The sequence below is a fragment of the Eublepharis macularius genome, chromosome 16 (genome assembly GCF_028583425.1).
Source record: "Eublepharis macularius isolate TG4126 chromosome 16, MPM_Emac_v1.0, whole genome shotgun sequence".
Lineage (NCBI taxonomy): Eukaryota > Metazoa > Chordata > Lepidosauria > Squamata > Eublepharidae > Eublepharis > Eublepharis macularius.
The window spans coordinates 18,470,804-18,483,804 of NC_072805.1; the positions used below are offsets into that span (position 1 = coordinate 18,470,804).

Consider the following 13,001-nt stretch of genomic DNA (forward strand, 5'->3'; position numbering starts at 1 on the left):
ATCTCACGTTTTCCATCTCAGTGCTCCCCCACCAGTGGAGGGGAGATAATCTAATTTCTTACCCCCTTTGGCATTTATTCAGATTAGGAAAATGAGAGGGGAGTTGTTTGTTGGTTGTTTGAGAGAACAGCTTGCCTGGTGAATTCCTGGCCACAGCAAGGATTGAACCAGGAAATTCCTGACATCTAGCTCAGACTGTTAGCCAGCCACCGCACTACGGGAGCTACTTGTTAGCTGTTCTTGTGCTGGAGAGATTGAGATAAGTTGATCTGGCTATTTCTGTACTGAATGTTTCGAGGATAATTGAATGCCGTATCGTCTGTTGCAGAGTGTACATTTATCGTTCTCTTGGCTGGGGTGGGGTGTGTGTCATAACAATGTGCTATTGATGCTGTGGTGTCGTAAGAGGCTCTGACTGTTGCATTGATGGCAAACTCGAAGTAGTTGACTTAAACAGTGTTGCATATTTGCTTGACTGTTGAAACACAAAGTCCATCCTTTGGTTGGAAAAAGGTACACGTGGTCAATGGAGCTGTCTGGGGGACAGCCGGCTTTAATTCAGCTAATTTCACAGAGAGAGAGAGAGAGAGAGAGAGAGAGAGAGACTTGTTAAGTCTTGAGTAAAATGAAGTCCTTCCACCTGTGGAAATTTTAGGCAGGCTCCAACCCAACATGTTTTGGGGGAACCCACTGGATGTAAACTAAGCCCAGAATACAAAGTTCCCTTCCTGGAAAGAAATTCTGTCTAAGCTTTCCTTCCCCATTCCTGTTGTCTTGTGAAACTAATAAGCATTTCTTTATCTGTGAATTTACACTCTTGTAAGCCAGTCTCCCCCCCTTATCCCACACCGGTTCAAAGTGCTAAGGGGGTGGCAACGTATGACTTACCATCCGTGGCTGTCGTACGGCTAAGTGTGTTGGGTTGGGGAAAGCAATGGTGAACTACCCTATAAAAACTTCACTGCGAGAATCTGCGGATCTCTCTCAACGCGCTATAGGACAGAAAGGCTTGGAGGGGGACGATCTACGGAGTAGCCGAGGGTCAGACGCGACTGTGTGGCTTGGATCGGATCGGAAGCCAGCCTCCTTGGAACTTTTTTCACTTGCTATAGCTATCAAGACTCATTCTTAAGCAAACCACAGACTCTCTCTGTACACCCATAGGATTGTTGTAAGGATTTCTGAGCGGTATTAAATCTGAAGTCTTTTGAATGCTCTTGGGGCCTACATAGCACTATCATGATGCTGTATGAATACTTCTGTTATCTCCTGCAAGCTCTCCTTTTTATATTCTGCTCTCAGCTAATTCTGCAGAGCGCTTAGCCTGCTAAGAAGTTATCCACATCCAGGTTCTGTCCCGTTCACTGTATGGTGTTGTGGCAGCAGGATGGGGGCGGTGTCTTTGGGTGGGTAATGAGGGGAAATTGTCAAGTTGGAAATGAAGGTTTCCAACAGAATATTCTCCCATATGTTTACCGAACAATGAATGAATGAAATAACGATGTTGTCCAGCATTGAGCCTAAGATGCAGAACCCCTAGTTGCTACTTTCTTCCACCTAGATGCTTTTACTTGAGTACCCACCTGAAACTGCCTTATACTCTGTTAAGGTCAGTATTGTCCGTGGAAGGGACCATGGCTCAATGGAAGAGCATCTGCTTTGCATGCAGAAGGTCCCAGGTTCAGTCCCTGGCATTTCCAGGTAAAAGGACCTGTTGCTAGGTGATAAGAAAGACCTCCACCTGAGATCCCGCAGAGCCATCATCAGTCAGAATTAGAAGTGGGCACGAACCGAAATAAGAACCAAAGTTTGTCACAAACTGGGCCGATTCATGGTTCACTGTTCATTGGAGGGCATTTCTGACTAACGGTGATGATTTTTAGAGTGGTTTGTTTGGTTCGTTTTTTGGTTCGTCACTGCAGACAGCTTGGCGCCTATCGATCAGTTTCCTAGGCAACGGGATGGGCTTCCTGCAGACCTTCTCGTGACCCGAAATTGACATATTTACGAACCAAACGAACCAATTTGCGAACTGGGCAATTTCATGCTGCTTTGTGGTTCGTGAAATATGACGAAGCACAACAAACTGCCGTTTTCCAGTTTGTGCCCATCTCTAGTCAGAATAGATATTGATCTTGGTGGACCAATTATCTGATTCAGTATAAGGCAGCTGCATGTGTCCATTCTGATGGAATCTCAGGTGGGGGTCCATCACATCACTAATTAACTGGTCCTTTTAATTGGAGATGCCAGGGCTTGCACCTGGTACCTTGTGTGTGCAAAGCAGATGCTGTAACAGGGAGACATGGTTCCTCCCCTAACTTACATCATTTTACTCAAGAAATTGACACACACCTATGTCAAAAATGTCAGGGAGGGATCAAGCTAGGGTAAAGAAGCTAGACTTTCATTTGAAAGTCCTTTTTAGGAGAGCAGTACCCAACAGGAAACAAAGATCCTGTTTAAAGAGATTTTATAAAAGTGACTCATTTGACTTTTGGAGTTGTCCCCCTTCCATGTTTGTATTCACAAGATGATTTAGAAAATCATTGCATGAGTTGCAAGCATTCTGTCATAATTCCTTTCTGAGAGACAGCCCTTAGCTTGGCTTCCTCCGTGATGCTGCTTTCTTTTTCTTTTGAAAGCTGGATTACTCATACATTCCTTAACTCCTTCATCCCCGTGAATTGTTCTTAAGGGGAGCTTTGGATGGAAGAGGGCAGTGTTTCAGCCTTCTTGTGCCTTCTTTTCATCACAGAGTGAGGCCGGCTGCTTTTGCTTTGTTTATCCAACATCAAATATATGAGATGAGAGCCGTAATTATGGTCCTACTGGTGGAAGCTGTTGTGCAATTCTGTTCAGGGTTTTTTTTAGGAGTTGTGGGGGTGGGGGTGGGGGGGAGAAGAAGTGAGTCAGCAAATGCCATGGATGAGTGCGCTGGTTGAGAATCTGTTGGCACCTCTTCCAGTGCCCAAATGACTGCTTGATAGAGCACGTGCATTGTTTGATCTATTTATCGAAATATTTTCCTTCGAAATAACCAAGGTTCCTCTCAGTCATGAAATGCAATCCAATACATCCCCCATTTTAAATTTATTTACTTATTTAAAACATCTATACACTGCCTCAGCACCCAAAATAGGCTCCCCAAGGCGGCGAACAACAAGTATTAAAAACATTAAAAATAACAATTAATATGTATACATAAATAACAAAAAGCATATAAACACACAAACCATGAAGGAAACCAATTAGAGTTTACTGAGGGTAACTCTTCAGGAAAAATTGTTCAATACAGTAATATTTTGAAGTGAATAAAAATTTATTATTCGTTAAAATATATAATTTATGGGTAATTGTTTTAATATAAGAGACAATTTGTTTCACTTCAATAAGGAAGCAATCAATTATCTTATTAAAAGAGGTTATATAAGAGAATCAATTAATTGTAATTTATGTGGGGGTGTGCCTCAGCAAAAAAAATTTGACAGGCCCCTAGACTCTGCGGGACCCCTAGGCTTCGGCCTAGTCAGCCTTATGAATAATACAGCCCTGGTCTGTGGGCTGTTGGTGGGGGCTGGTTAGAGGTGAGCTGGAGATGCATATAAAACACCCCAGGACTAGACATGGGCACAAACGGGGGAAAAAAAAGAACACGCTGTTTGTTGTTTGTTGTCATCCACGAACAACAAACATTGACGAACCTGCCCTTTTACCGAACATGTTGTTAGTGGCCCTTTCAAGAGCCCTTTAAACAATCAGCTGGGGGATTCCCCCCTGCCGCTTGCCAGCTAATAGTTTAAAGGGCCCTGTCCTACCACTTGCAAGCAGCAGGGCCCTTTAAACACCTCACATCCCCCAGCCCCCACCCCCTGCCCCACCGGGCTGCTGCTGCCCAGTGTGAGAGGGGCGGAAAGATTCTCTCCATCCCTCTCGCACCGGGAGAGCCGCCACCGCTGGGCTGCTGCTGCTTCCTGGGGCGAGAGGGGCGGAGATATTCTCTCCGTCCCTCTTGCATGAGGAGAGCCGGTGCCACCAGGCTACTGCTGCCCGGTGCAAGAGCGGTGGGGAGATTCTCTCCGTCCTTCTCGCACCGGGAGAGCTGGTGGTGCCGGGCTGCTGCTGCCTGGTGCAAGAGGGGTGGGGAGATTCTCTCCATCCCTCTCACACTGGGAGAGCTGGCACCGCCGGGCTGCTGCGGCCCGGTGCGAGATGGGTGTGGAGATTCTCCATGGGATCCATGGGTCCCTCCCTTTCCTGTCATTTTCTTTTCACAGTGGAAAAAACTGGGCTGTCTGCTGGAAGCTACTTTGAGGGGTTAACTTACAAGCCAGAAGGAAAGCCAGAAGGAGTTCAGAGTTCAGACAGTCCATGCCTATGTTGCCAGGGGAATTGATTGAAAGGCGCCAGACTGTCTCTACGAATGGCTGACGAACAAGGCTTGCAACAACCACCTGTTCGTTTATAATGGGGCCTCACGAACAGCTTGTTCGCGAACAGCAGATTGGGCTGTTCGTGCCTTTTTTTTTTTGTTCATATTGCTGTTCGTGCCCATCTCTACCCAGGACCCAGTATGAGATGATTGCTTGCTATCTGCTTGCTGAAAGGATAGTCTTCAGGGTAGACTTCAGGGTAGTTAGGGGTTAGAACGGTGGGGGGAGGGATCTAAAAACTCTGCTTATTGTCCTACCAGATTTCAAAATTCAGTACTGTTATTGTCGGGAACTTGAGTAAGGAAAAAAGATGGAGCTTTTCTGCAGGGCAGAGGATCTCTGCGTGGCATTAGTTGGCATGACTCATTTCTTGAGGGCATCAAAGTTCTGTCTCCTTGCATTCCTTTCCCACAAGGCAACTCTGTACTTGGCACACCTTGGTTATTTTTGTGCGGTATTTCAAGATAACACCGGTTAAGAACACTTGGTTAGCAGAGTTGGGTCCTTTGTTGAAGAGGTTGGATGAAGTCCTTTCAGCCCATTGACCATGTATGTTTAGAAAAGAAAAGAAATATATATTCTTGTGTTTTTAATTAGGTTTTAATTTTGAGCCTATATTTTCTCTACTAGTAATAACAATAATACAACCACCATTTATCATTTACACACCACAGTTCAAGCATTCAAAGCGCTTTAGACATTAATCCCAGTCTCAACAATTCGGTAAGATAGGCCAGAAGTGGCCTAAGACAATCAATGGCTTGTCTCAAAGACACAGAATGAGTTTGTAGGCAAGGCAGAATTTGAACTTTGTAGCTCGTGCACTCCTGGCAAAACAAACAGTGTGTTATGGTAGGTGTGTGTGTGTGTATGCAACAGAAGTGTTACCCTCATACACACCCAAAATAGTAATTATTCTTGCTTGTTTGCTCTTGCAAACAATGTTACTCTGATCAGTAACGTTGCTGGGAAGGGGGGGCTCCTGACAGAGCTGCTCTTTGGGGAATGAGCTCAGAAACATCTTGGTAGTGCTTAGGCCCTTATTGTTAACCCCACAATCCATTTTTCTTGCTCTCTGATACGCCAGCAGATCTTTACCCATTTGAGGCCCTGTTTCCCTCGGTCTTCCGTATCTTTCCCATGAGGCGTGTGTCCTGCTGCTTGAGATATTCGCGCTCTCAGATTCAGCCTTTTCCCTCCGGAAGGCCTCTTTTCGTACTGTTTGGTCAGGCTTTGAAAATATTTCACATTTTTGAGGGCCAGCTCCATACTTGGCATTTCTCCAGCCCTGGTCTGTGTGTTATGTGGCACTCGGGTGAGACAAGTTATCCCACCGTTTGCTGAAAACAATGTGGTAGGGTCAGTGTTCAAGAAGAAGGGAGGGAGCCTGTGATAGGACTTCTTTTTTAAGGGCATCTGTGAGCAGAGCCACAAGTGACAAAAGGCACAGGTCGGACACTTGTCAGCTTCCCTCAAGTTTTGATGGGAAATGTAGGCAGCTTGGCGGAATGTTGGACAAGTAACAGTTGAAAAGTCCATTGGACAGCAGTCGGACAGCCAAACTGCAAGACCAGGATGCCTACATTTCCCATCAAAACTTGAGGGAAGCTGACAAGTGTCCAACTAGTGTCAGGCGTCACTTGTGGTTCTGCTCTGTATCTCCTGGCCTCCTCTTTCCACGTGCGACAAAGACACTTGTGGGGTGAAAAACAAAGGGCATTAATCTGGGGATGCTATGAAAATCCTGGGGGCTTAGAGGCACTTATCCGAGAGCAGAGTGTGTGTGTTTTTGGTGCGACTATCACCAAGGTCCTTTTTAGTATTTATTTATTTGGTACTAGTTTTAGCTTGTCCTTCTTCCAAGGAAGCTCAAGTGGTTCTCTTCCTACCATTGTATCCTCACAACATGTCTCACTCACCTGTGAGGTAAGTGAGACGGTAAGGGAATGGCTGGTCACAGTCACCCAGTGGAGTTTCATAGCAAGAAGACATTTGAGACATGTTTTTGGAGGCTGTCTTGGAGTTTTTACTCTGAAGGGCCATCGGCCTTCCCAACGTTGTAAACAAAACACTCTCTTGCTGGCAGAATTGTGTGTCTGGTCTCCTGGGAGGAAATGCAGTACAGGAAGCCCCCAACCGACTTAGAACTAGAAACCGGATTACGAACTGACAGCTTTGTGAACAAAGCTCTTTCATGAAGTGAATCAAGTACCTAATTCCCTATAATAACAAACATTTAGATGCCACCAATCGACATATTTTTCGGTATGCTGTACCAGCTTACTTCCAAATGCTGTAATTTTCAGAGCTAGCAAACCTGATATAACTGGCAAGTAAGCTGGATTTTGTGGGGGAGGGGGTTGGAAAACAGGTATGTTCAAAGTTCCTGTTGGGTGGAAAAAAATCAGTACACGTTAGCATCTGGTACACAATGAGGAAAAAAATATCCCTCTGACGCCATTAAAAACTTTAGCGCTGAAAAATGTGCTCTGAATCTCAGCCCGTCATACTGCTGTGGGAGGCGCAAAGGGGTTCTCTGATTGACTCACAGTTCTGGCACTTCCTGCCTGGGGGGGAAGAAGGGCAGGGGTCTGTGAGCATGCTGGAAGGAGGGTCCCGTTCCTCAGCAAATAGGCAGTTTTTCCAATAAGTGTCTGGGAAAAGTTTCATTCCCCGCCCCCCATCTGTTTAGCATTTAAGACTTCCACGATTTAAAACAATTCCCATATTTATGGCAATTTACATGCTTTGCATTTTTGTGAGCTTCAAGGAAAACATATGGCTGCGAAGTGTACGCAGTGGGATATCGTGGTTACGGTGTCAGAGAAGCGTGTGGAAAACCTGGGTTCAAATGTGACCTGAAGCTTGCGGGGTGACTGTGGCCCAGTCACTCTCTGGCAGCCTAACCTACCTCACAGAGTTGTTGCGAGGACGAAATGAAGAACTTCCCTGAGCTTTTTTGAAGGAAGTGTGGGATAAAAATGGTTTTCCTTTGCTCCTGTTGAACGCAGTCTTCTTCAATTGTGCTTTTCGTACTGTTTGATCCTGCGTTGGCTCGTTCACCTTGCCTTTGATTAAAAAAGTCCTGGAGGGTTTTTCCTTTCTATGAGTAACGTGCTGGTCACTGGCTGTAGAACTCCAGTCAGAGTTCTATTACTTTGCTAACAGGTCCACAAAAGTTACTGGTGAAGGCATCTCATTTTTAGTTATTTGCCTGTTTGCACATACCTGTGTTAGTCATTTATGGCATAAAAAGAAAACAAGGAACCAACTTCCGTAACAGCCGATAGCTTAACGGGGTTTGTTACCACAACAAGTGAGGGCTGATACCTTAGATGACTTTTAAGGGATTAAACAAATCCATGCCACACTCCCCTCTAACGAATTTTGGATGTAATAGTCAAATGGAACCTGCATGTTCAGAGGCAGTGTACAGTATCTCGTTTGATGGGGTGGTAAACTCCAGGGGAGACTGTTCCTTCCTTCAGGCTTTGCGTGTGGGCTTCCCAGCAGCATTTGGCTGTCCTCAGTTGGAAACTGAATGCTGGTCTTGACAGATCTTTGGCCTGTTGTTGTCTCTCCTCTTCCTACCTTCCCATCATTAGACGAGATCGAGTTTCTGCTGCTGCTATTGACAGCTTCATATTGAGGAAGGGTAATCATTTTCCTCCAGGCCAGATTGCCCAGGGACCTTGAAGGTTTTTGCCTTCCTCGGCATAGAGCAGGGGTCACTTGGGGAGGCGAGGTGGGGAGATAGCTGGGGATTTCCTGCATTGTGCAGGAGGTTGGACTAGATGGTCCTTGGGATCTCTTCCAGCTCTGGAGGGGATTAGGAGAACCATGTGACTGGTTGCCTTGCAGCTCCCCAAGCATCCCTGTTGCTTCAGAGTAAAGTCTGGAAGCAGCAATGAAGGATGGGTAGTTTCTGTGAACTTTAGGAGTGTAGTCCGGAAGCAGCAATGAAGGATGGGTAGTTTCTGTGAACTTTAGGAGTGTAGTCCAGAAGCCGCAATGAAGGATAGGTAGTTTCTGTGAACTTTAGGAGCATAGTCCGGAAGCAGCAATGAAAGATAGGTCGTTTCTGTGAACTTTAGGAGTGTAGTCCGGAAGCAGCAATGAAGGATAGGTCGTTTCTGTGAACTTTAGGAGCATAGTCCAGAAGCAGCAATGAAGGATGGGTAGTTTTTGTGAACGTTAGGAGCATAGTCCAGAAGCAGCAATGAAGTATGGGTAGTTTCTGTGAACTTTAGGAGTGTAGTCCAGAAGCAGCAATGAAGGATAAGTAGTTTCTGTGAACTTTAGGAACATAGTCCGGAAGCAGCAATGAAGGATAGGTAGTTTCTGTGAAGTTCAGGAGTGTAGTCTGGAGGCGGCAATGGACAACAAATGACTAGTCGACAAACAATTTGGGAGTGTAGTGTGGAAGGTGCAGTGGAGGGACAGTTGCGTGGTTACTGAACAACTGCCACTTCACAGATGTGCACACTGGAAGTATTGTAGGGAGGGGGTCTCAGATGCTTCGCTAATGAGTTAGGGACCATAGACTTCACCACTATGAATATGCATTATTATCTGTTGCTCGAATATATACTCCTCTACTACCTGTGCTTCATGTTATTTAATGTCTGTCCTAGAACTGATTATGTTCTGTTTCAGCAATTCTTCAACTCTTTATTGGATCCTTGCTAATGCTGCATCTTTGTAAAATCCTATGACATTGTTCTGGCAATGACACTGTATGGAAATGTCCTTGATACTGATTGTACTAATCTCATACTATGTAATCCGCCTTGAGTCTCAGTGAGAAAGGCGGACTATAAAAGACTATAAAAAATAAATAAAAGTTCAGTCCTGCCTACATGGTGATGTTTAAAGCGCTAGATTTTCCTGCTGCATTCAGGGCTTCCTTTGGCTCAGGTGGTTGCCACTCGCAGAAATCGCCTCTAACTATCCCACACAGCATTTCAGTTCCTTAAGAGTGGCCCTTTCCGCTTGCTGCCTGGCCGCCTCCGGTGTCCGTCTCCGCCACCCTACCCTTCTAACTGTCCCTCTCGGCTCTCTTGCAGAACGTGTTGGCCAAGGCCCTCTATGACAATGTGGCCGAGTCCCCCGATGAGCTCTCGTTCCGCAAGGGAGACATCATGACGGTTCTGGAACGCAACACGCAAGGCCTGGAAGGCTGGTGGCTCTGTTCGCTGCATGGCCGGCAAGGCATCGTCCCCGGCAACCGCCTCAAGATCCTGGTGGGCATGTATGATAAGAAGCAGCTGCCCGGGACCATCCAGGGTGCGCCTCAACCTTCTCAACAGCAGCAGCCGCCGGCACCGGTGGGGCAGACCCCTCTGGCCTACCCACATCAAGGAGGGTATCTACCCCTGTCTCCTGCATCTCAGTACACGCCTATGCATCCCACCTACCTGCCCCAAGAGGACAATGTCTATCTAGTACCAGCGCCAAACAAGACCCAAGGGGGGCTACACCAAGGAACCGTGCCCACGGGCCAGTTCCAGTCCCCTCCAGGAAAACAGACACCCCCTTACCCGAAACAGAGCCCCCCTCAAGGTCAGGACGTATACCAGGTGCCATCTGGACCTGCCGGCACGCCCCAGGACGTTTACCAAGTCCCCCCAGCTCCCTCTGGTCTGGGGCAGGATGTCTACCAAGTGCCCCCTTCTCTGGACAGCCGGGTCTGGGATGCACCCAAGCCCCAAGGAAAGGTAATCTGCTGAATGCTGCTGGTCCTTCTTAACTTTACTAGGAGTTCTGGTGTTGGGTCATGGGTGTGCGTGACACAGGCCCTGCCTGGAGAGGGAATCGGTTAAACAAAAGATCTGGTGATAGGGAGAGAACATTATGGTTGCAAACTAGACAGAAAGGGGTGGGGGGAATCGGACGGCTGCCTTGGCTTTTAATTGAAGCTGAGAGTGTACAAACATGATCGGGTGATGAGACTGTGAGAAATGTCCCTCGCTAATTTTTTGCTGTTTCAAGTTGCTTATACAGGCACGGCTACAAGGGTCATTTGAATAGCCAACACCCTTCGTGGGGGGAGATGTCAGTGATTTTGTGATCCATAGGAGAGAGTGGAAGCAAACCATTAACCCTTCCTTGCTCCAGTTAATTGGAGCATAAACCCAGTTACAATTCAGTGGATTTGGAAGGGGGGGGAATGATGTAAGAAGTTGGTCTGCAGATCTGTGTGGCATCCTTTAAAGCTGTGTGGGCTGGCAAGGTCCTTTTCGCCATTTTGGGTGCACGAGGAGGTCCCCTTTAGGGCTCTCTTTCAGGGCTAGGCTGAACTGATACGGTGGGTGGTCATACCCAAATTCGAACCAGCAATCCAGGTTTCCTGAGATCATGACTTGAAATTCAGTAGGCATGCTGCATGTATGCTGATGTGAGTCATACTCTTCAGCAGGGGTCATTTCGTAGAAAAAGAACTGCAGGAACTCATTAGCATATCTCATTAGCATTTGCCACACCCCCTGACATTGCCGGAAGTCTCTCAGCCCATTTCCCCAAAAATCTCCAGGTATTTCCTGAAAACAAAGCAGAATGAACTCAAAGCAGCTTACCCTCCTCTGGAGAGCCAGCCCCAGCAGCCCTGCTTGCATGGACGCACTCACTCACTAGTCACAAATGAAAATAAAGCAGAATGAATTCAAAGCAGCTTACCCTCCTTTGGAGAGCCAGCCGCAGTAGCCCAGCTTGCACTCACTCACTCACTCACTCACTCACTCACTCACTCACTCACTCACTCACTCACTAGTCATGAATGAAAATAAAGCAGCAGAATGAATTGAAGCAGCTTACCCTCCTTTGAAGATCCAGGTCCAGTAGCCCAGCTTGCACTCACTCACTCACTCTCTGTTTCTGTTTCACTTATGACTCACGAATGAAAATAAAGCAGCAGAACAAATTGAAGCCGCTTACTCTCCTTTAGAGGGGAGGAAAAGGAATCATGTGGGCGGGGCAGAAAACCCATGTGACCTCTTTTCAGCTGTACCGGAACACCGTTCCGGCGCATTCCCCCTCCAAATGAGCCCTGCTCTTCAGCAGTCCCTGAACCTGACATTGCACTTCCCTCCTGTGGCCTGAGCATCCACCACCCCAGGTTGTTCACTTGGAGCAGGTTGATCCCTACATATGGAGTGCATAGTGTAGGTCTGTCGTAACAGACAGGAGTTCTGGGTTCTTCTCGATTCCCATATGAATGTTGCTCGACTCAGATCAGAACCATGGTGCACATGGAGAAGGGGCTTCAGCCTCCTCCCCCTGTGCCATTTTCCTGAAACAATCCCAGGGGAAGCAGTAGGTGAAATTATGTGCCCTCTGGACCCTTTCAGTTTGGGAAAACGGCACAGATGATGGGGGCTGAAGTTTCTTTTCCTCATGTGCACCCATCCCAATCTGAATCGGGCTCCCACAAACAGGATTTTTAAAATTTATTTTTGTTTATTTCACTGATATCCTGCCTTTCTCCCCAATGGGGACACATCGTTCTCCTCCATTTCATCCTCACAGCAACCCTGTAAGGTGGGCTAGGTTGAGAGCGTATGACTGGCCAAAGGTCACCCAGTGAGCTTTTGTGGCAAAGTGGTGATTCAAACCCAGGTCTCCTAGATCCTAGTCTGACACTCTAACCACAACATAACAACTTGCATCTGTGACGCAGAGTGGAGACCCCAGACCCAACCTGTGTAGTCTGTGGTGTGTGAATTGGGCATAGGCTAGGCCCCAGCACTGGAACATCAGATTTCTAGTTGAAGCCCGGAGTCACCACCTTTCTCCTACAGGCAAGGTGGTTCCTCCAGGACGAAAAGATCCTAGGTGAATTGACAGCAGCTGCCCCACTTAGAAACAAGGGCTGAGATCTTCAACGGGCCTTTGCCAGTCCTGCTCAAGTGGGGTGGGGGGCAAAGACTGCTATTGTTTGTTAAGTAGCAGCGCTACAGCAAGCAGTCCGCCATCTTGTAGTTTAAAAGACACGGCACTATTGAGAGCCAGCGTGGTATAATTGTTAGAGTGTGGGGCTATAATCTGGGGGGACACAGTTTCAAATCCATACCCTACCATGGAAGCTCCCTGGGTAACTTTGGGCCAGTTACGTGCTCTCAGCCTAACCTACCTCACAGGGCTGTTGTGAGGATAAAGTAGAGGCGGTGAGAACAATGTAAGCCACTTCGGGGCCGTGTTGAGGAGAAAGGCGGCGCAAAAACGAAGCACTGAAGACAGGCTTTTCCGCAGAGGCCGCTGATGGTTACAGAATTGTTGGGACTGGGCTCAGAGATGCTGACGGTGGCACCCCTTGGTGTTGCGCGCCAAGATGACCTTGCCCTCTCCATTTGGTCCCTCTGCCTGCTGTAGGAGTCCTTGCCAGGCATCCAAGGTTAAAGGCATGTGGGGCAGGGCATGAATTTACCATGTGCAGCAGGGCGTTGCAGTCAGCTGTAGCGAATCGCTTTCCTGTTGTTTCCCTGGGAAAGGAAATGGCCTCCATTCGGGCCAGAAGCCTCTTCCGGAGCCCATGTCAACAGTTCCCCGACGAAGGCAATGCTCAGCTGACCT

General features: G+C 47.4%; 1 protein-coding gene across 1 annotated transcript in view; it reads left to right on the plus strand.

Moving 5' to 3' along the window:
- BCAR1 (BCAR1 scaffold protein, Cas family member) overlaps nucleotides 1-13,001 on the plus strand; it is a 44,807-nt gene that overhangs the window by 20,297 nt on the left and 11,509 nt on the right. Inside the window, exon 2 of the mRNA XM_055000602.1 lies at nucleotides 9,500-10,150. Coding sequence (XP_054856577.1) covers nucleotides 9,500-10,150 — 651 coding nt within the window. The remainder of the gene's footprint in view (nucleotides 1-9,499; nucleotides 10,151-13,001) is intronic.